General features: G+C 37.0%; 2 protein-coding genes across 2 annotated transcripts; one reads left to right on the forward strand and one right to left on the reverse strand.

Moving 5' to 3' along the window:
• Positions 1-576: 576 nt before the first annotated feature.
• LOC103319110 (serine decarboxylase-like) lies at positions 577-3,216 on the forward strand (the record flags this gene model as incomplete). Its single annotated transcript, XM_089046805.1, is given in 8 exon segments — positions 577-763; positions 950-1,181; positions 1,309-1,484; positions 1,487-1,501; positions 1,568-1,627; positions 1,630-1,653; positions 1,656-1,700; positions 1,979-3,216. Coding segments are annotated over 8 exon segments (1,308 nt in total), but the record flags the coding sequence as incomplete, so codon positions are not given.
• Positions 3,217-4,313: 1,097 nt separating this feature from the next.
• LOC103319109 (peroxidase 43) lies at positions 4,314-6,603 on the reverse strand. The gene is given in 6 exon segments (XM_008220608.2): positions 4,314-4,617; positions 4,620-4,967; positions 5,653-5,785; positions 5,787-5,816; positions 5,924-6,106; positions 6,350-6,603. Coding segments are annotated over 6 exon segments (969 nt in total). The 5' UTR covers positions 6,554-6,603; the 3' UTR covers positions 4,314-4,546.
• Positions 6,604-6,962: the final 359 nt, after the last annotated feature.

Genomic DNA, 6,962 nt, shown 5'->3' on the forward strand with positions numbered 1-6,962 from the left:
ATAGGTTTTTCTTGAGTTTTTAAAGCTTCAAATATCGGATACCAATTTGAAATGACCACCAAAATTTGGGGGTTATTATGTAATAAACCTGTTTGGTAAATTGCAACAAATCAAAATGTATTCTTCATGTGGATTTCTCCAATAACAAATCGTCCAAGTCTAAAACCGCACCAAATATAGAGCCGTTAGATTTATTAACTAAGCTTGATTGCGCGCGCTCCACGGCCTAAACCTCCTGAAAAAAAGTCTGACACTTTGGGCCACTACCTCTAACCTTGACTTTGTCCCATTTTTGAGCGCCTCGATCGCCTCTCCCCAAGTCTGCAAAGGGTTCTCTTCTTTCAGATCCAACTTGTTTCATTTCTTATAAAAACAAAGTTTACAATGCCTTGGATTTGTTCTGCACTTTGTTCACTGTAATGCTGCTTGTTTTCTATGCATCCATTCTTTGATTCCTTGCTTTAGCGTGACAAAATAAAAGAAAGCTTCTTTCAATAAAATTACATGACATAAATAGCAATGGTTGGAAGTGTTGAGACGAGAAGATCCAAGCGTTGCGGGAGGATTTCGTGAACAACGACGGTTGATGGTGAGGTGGAGAAGAAGAGGGAGATTTCGCTCGGAAGGAACGTGCACACCACATGCCATGAAGTGAGTGAGCCCAATGACGACGATGATTCCACTGGAGACAGGGAAGCTTATATGGCCAGCGTCTTGGCTCGCTACAGAAAGTCTTTGATTGAAAGGACCAAGCATCATCTTGGTATTTGCAACCTTTGTACATTTTCTAGTTAGTACGTTAATACCGCGCATACATAGAATAGAACATTGGGTTATGGAAGTTTTTCTACCGCAGCTTTAGCTTATTATTCTATGTTGCTGTTCAAAAATTAGTATATTGCTTATAAATTCTGACTGTCATATGTTGGCACATGAAAATCTGGAATAGGCTACCCCTATAACTTGGACTTCGATTATGGTGCACTGGGACAGCTTCAGCACTTCTCCATCAACAACCTTGGGGATCCGTTTATCGAGAGCAACTACGGTGTTCATTCCAGACAGTTTGAAGTGGGCGTTCTGGACTGGTTTGCGCGCCTGTGGGAATTGGAGAAGAACGAATACTGGGGCTACATTACAAATTGTGGTACAGAGGGGAACCTTCACGGTATTTTGGTTGGGTTAGTATCAAAGATTCTCAGTTTCTTTCTTCTTTTTTAATTTCTTTTCCGAGACTGAAACAATGGAATTTTATGAACTTGAAAATAGAAAATAGGTATGTTGATTATCATTTATTTATTTTGGCAGGAGGGAAGTGTTTCCAGATGGGATTCTATATGCTTCAAAAGACTCACATTATTCTGTGTTTAAGGCAGCAAGGATGTATAGGATGGAATGTGTAAAGGTGAACACTCTTGTCTCTGGTGAGATAGATTGTGATGACTTCAAAGCCAAACTTCTTTGTCACAAGGACAAGCCAGCCATCTAAATGTCAACATTGGTAGCTCTCTCTCTCTCTCTCTCTCTCATTCATTTGATTTATGGCTCACATACTACGTTGTTGCAGGAACAACTGTTAAAGGAGCTGTTGATGATCTTGATCTGGTTATACAGAAACTTGAAGAAGCAGGTTCACACACGACCGGTTCTATATCCATGTGATGGGGCTCTGTTTGGTCTCATGATGCCTTTTGTCATACATGGGGCACGCATACTGCTCATTTCAAGTGCAACTGTGCCCATCAATAAGTCATCCTGCACTCTTGAATTGCAATTTCTCTCTTATGTTTTTATAATACAAGAGCACATGATGACTTTTTTGGAGTGCCAAGAACAGTTTCCTTGTCTTTTATTAAGGTTGTGTTTTCAAGAATACACATGAAGGTTTGCTAGATTCTAACATTGATTAATTAAGTGGCCTTTCTATATAACTTTTACATTTCCAAAACCCCACAATCTCATTGATTTTGGGGATGACAGGCACCAAAAGTTACTTTCAAGAAACCCATAGGAAGTGTGAGTGTTTCAGGCCACAAGTTTGTTGGATGCCCAATGCCATGTGGTGTGCAAATAACAAGACTGAAGCACATTAATTGCCTCTCAAGCAATGTGGAGTATCTTGCTTCAAGGGATGCAACAATCATGGGCAGCCGAAATGGGCATGCTCCTATTTTCCTTTGGTACACCTTGAATCGAAAAGGATACGGAGGGTTCCAGAAAGAAGTTCAGAAATGCCTTGAGAATGCACATTACTTAAAAGACCGCCTACGCGAGGCCGGGATTGGTGCAATGCTGAATGAGCTGAGTAGCACGGTTGTGTTTGAGCGGCCGCAAGAGGAGGAGTTTGTTCGCAAGTGGCAGCTTGCTTGCCAAGGAAATATCGCTCATGTGATTGTAATGCCCAACATCACCATTGAAAAGCTTGATGATTTCTTGAGTGAGCTTCTTCAGCATCGTGCCAAATGGTTTCAAGATGGAAAGCTTCAAGCTCCTTGTATTGCGTCGGACGTGGGCACAGAGAATTGTCTATGTGCTTCGCACAAGTGACCGGTATGCTAGATGATGTTGTAATCCAGATCCCTGATTCATGTTTTACTTTAGTTTTTCTGAAATTACAAAGACAAATATAAACCCTAAAATTAACACATCAAGCAACAAAGAGAAAAATTCACCAAATTTTTATTTTTATTTTTCAAACGGGTTGCCATCTTTTAATGGATAAAATAAAACCAGATTGCAACTTAAAATCTCTAAACACACAGAAAGAGAAAGATGAGTGGGTTGGGCCACTGTAGATGGGGCAGGAGGGGGGACTGGACTGGGCAGCAAGTGGGGAATTTTCTCATCTGTGTTACAATAGAGAGTCGTCGAAATTAAAATGTAGGCTAAATATATGCTTGGGAATATAGCACCAGTTAATACGGAATGCTATAATGAGGGGTTATTTTAATGCACTAGTTAACTAGAATCTTAAATTAAGAAAGTTAGACAATTAATTAAGGTGCAGCCAAAGGCCACCATGAGATTGCGTAATTTGAAAATTAGATTCAAAAGGCATTCGAGCAATTTTATGCTATGAAATTCAACATTTTTTTATCCACAAAATGTTGGTGATTTTTTATTTTTTGTTGTTGTATTTATGGGTTTAAATTTTATTATTTTTTATAAATAAAATTATTTTTTTTATTCTTGTCCAATAAACTAATAGTGGAAATTATTAGAATGGGAGGTATCGGAAAGAATGTAAATTATCATTCCCTATGTTTTGAGTTTGCACCGGTTTTTGTTTTATTTTGCTTGGCTTGTCACGTTATCAATTGAAACTTAAAAATAAAACTCAATTCCTCTACACTAAGGGTTATTTCAATTTTATTTTAATAAATTGAACTTTTGACTTGAAGTGGTAAAATTCAATTCATTTTAGGAGTCAATAAAATAAACTCTAAAATGAAATTCATTTCAATAAGATGACCCACCATAATAACTCTACAGTCTCTCTTTTATTGACACATGGACAACATTACTTTTTACTTTTTAATTTTTTAATTACATTTAATTAGTGTAAACTAGCCGTTACATTTTTTTTTCAAAGCGACTAACTAAGCCGTTTTTGATTGATTTCACTGTTTTAAAAAAATAAACATCTGGCAACAGTTGAAACTTGAAACACATGCAGCTATATATTCCTTCCTTTATTTCCTTCACAAACTTTAGTGAAACCACTATGTATCACTATGTTATGTAGCACCAAAAACCCAACCATATGAGGCAAAATGAGATCATATTAACGGGCTAATTATAAACCAAAAAATGAAAGAAAAAAAACATATAATATAATCGACCTAGAAGCCAGTTATTGTAGCTAAACCGAGCCACCAGAGGCAAGAAACCAACAAGATACATCAGGTAGAATACGAAAAAAAAAGAGGAACATGTACAGTAAGAGCAACTACATGACTTCAAAACTAGCTGGACCTCAATGCTAGGTGTTTAATACATAAAGCAATCAAATCGCAGATACCCAATTTTTTTTGTAATTTTGATGTGTTTCCAATGCATTATAGTAAATCAGGATTGTATATTTAAGTGATTGGCTTCTAGTGGAATATGGAGAATTAGATTCTTATTTTCCATATTAGTAAATTATATAGTGAGCTTAAACTAAAACTCCCTTTAATAAACTAAAACTCCCTTTAATAAATAAGCTTCAAACGGGCTGAATTACTGCATCAACGATACAACCAGGTCGTGCCGAGCCTTAATCCGGCGGGACTCATGTTGTGCTTGAGTCGGCCATGTCCATTTGACACCTCTAACAATCAATGCTTATATAATAATAAAAATTTATTAGTGTAAAATATCAACTAACCCTATTATTGGCAACAACATCAAAAGAAGAGAAGGATTAAAAAAAAAAATAGTGAATAGAGCCTAGATGTCTAGGAATATACAACATGAACCTATCTACACCATTCACCACCACAATCAATGCATTATGCATAACATCGTATAAAGCCTCTCTATGTATTGTCATCCATCCTTTGTGCTAAAAGCTAGCACAAACTCGCCTAGGCGCACCCTGGAAACCTATCCTTACACCAATCTGGCCCATTTTAGAATTGCTTCGACAAAATCTGCCTCAAAAGAAGGTCCAAATGGGAGCTTACTGAAGAAACCAAAGTAATTGTCCATTATACCCCTGGTCACTGCGTCCTCATTGAGCTTGGCATCGGATTCTAACACGGCGAACCCATTTCTGATATTTTGCAGAATATGAAGGTCAAATGCCTGCCTGCTTCCTTGGTCAATGGGTAACCGCACATTAACGTCGCCGTTTTGAGGGCACTTTTGTTTTAGTTCGACGAGGAGAGTGGGGTTGATTGCTGGATCCGATCCCCCTCCTGGAAAGAAGTTGTAGAGCCTTTTGGTCAAAAAGAAGCATGCTGTTGTCCCTATTGTATGAGCAGCTGAAAAAAAATATCAATAAAATGAATGTTATTTCCAACAAAACGAAAACCAATCCTTCTCGCACTTCAAAGTTTTTTTTTCATGACATGTTACTCTCCTTGATCAAGTTTATATGTAACAAAGAAATTCAAGTTACGTGGAGCATTAAATCAATTATTCACGACATTCGCCATTTACCACATTGAGTTTCTGAAGTATTTATACCTCATATTTTCTCAGAGAAGAACATGGTAGCAGATAATTTTAGCTAATCTTATGACATGATTGTCAATAATTTTATATTTGATTTTGTAATTTTCCTCATTTTGTTTCTCATACAATTAATATGTAGAGGATTGTTTTAAATTTCCTTGTTAAAGAAAAGGTTTATATGTATGTACATTTATACATACATATATATAAAATAAGTACCCATTATCAATATTCATATTAAAAAAATTAAAATTCAAAATAAAATCAGATAATGAGTCTTATTTTTATGTTTTATAATTCTAAAAATAAAATTTTAAAATTTTTGAAAAAATCAATTGCCAAGGGGCTAGTTAATTAATTAATTGAAAGCAGGAATATTACTTGAATTGATCATGCATGTAACATTAGTCACATAAACTTGGTTTTTCACCAAACCTCACCATCACCCCCACTTGCATGAGAGAGAGAGAGAGAGAGAGAGAGAGAGAGTACCAGAGAGGAGGACAAGGTCCTTTTCTGTAAGGCCCTTGCGCATGAACTTAACCTTGAGCTGTTGGATTGAATTACTAACATCCGGCATGTCATCTGCCAGAGACATATTTGAAACCACCCCATCTCTTCGGCCCGGTAGGCACCTCGTACGCCGGTCCACCAGCCTACATATATATCGATAAAGTGGTCAATAAATATGGTTCAAATAGTATTATTGAATTATTAATATTATTAATTTGCTTAATTAATTAAGTAGTAAATTATAACCCACCATGGCTATAGCATCTCTAGCTGCCAAGGCCACAATATCTGCACAAGAAACCACGCCTTGGCATGCAGCCTCCAACTCTGCCTTGGCTTTCTCTATCACTTCAAATCCCCCAACGCCTTGGTGACCAAATGCATGCCTCTCACCGCTTGGGCCGTTCTCAATCAGAATTGACCCATCACAACCCTGCTTTACAAATGCTAATTATATAAATAATTCAAATAATAATTAACAATATTATTAATCTATTAATTAACTAACTAATCAGCTGTTTATTAGTGTGAAAGAAGTTAAGGGTTAGAGATGAGAGAGGCAAGGAGCTTGTAGCTCAAAGATTACTCCTGAACCCGAGATCTAGGTTTGATTCCTTCTTTTTTCAATATGACTTTTATAAAAACACAATAATAATAGAGAAAGAGAGAAGAGGACCTCAACGAAGCAGTCGTGAAAATGGAGCCTGAGCAAGACTGGTGCCATGTTGGTATCGGAGAGAATAGCTTCTCTAACGACGTTGCGGACAATGGGCTCGGCTTGGGGGCATGTTTCACCATAGAAACCTACCATAAGCTGCCCCTCAACCTCCTGAGCCACAGCCAAAACCATGGCCAAAGCCATAGCCAAAACCAAAGCCATTTCAATGGGCTTCGTCAGAAAGAGGCAGAAAGAAGCAATAAGAGAAAGGCCAGCAAAGTAATTTAAATACACACACACACATGTTATGTTAGAAACGCTTGACAGGTTTTTGAGGATGGGACCACAAGCAATGTGTCAACTAGAGTGCATGAGAATTTGTCACCTTGCTATAATCCTTTTATTTTGGCCGCGTTAATAATAATTATACAAATTTATAAATAAACTCAATTTTAGACATGTATTTGTAAAAAAACTCAAGCTATTTAAACATAGAAACACACCCAAAATCAATTCCAAAGTCAACTTTTTGGGTGTGTTTATAAATGGGTTTTGAGTATGTGTAATGATGGGTTTTGGGTGTGTTTATAAAGTGTTTTGAGTGTTGGGTTTTTTTATAATTTCAACCTCC

This window comes from Prunus mume, linkage group LG2, assembly GCF_029339155.1.
Source record: "Prunus mume cultivar Tortuosa linkage group LG2, ASM2933915v1, whole genome shotgun sequence".
In the NCBI taxonomy this organism is placed as follows: Eukaryota; Viridiplantae; Streptophyta; class Magnoliopsida; order Rosales; family Rosaceae; genus Prunus; species Prunus mume.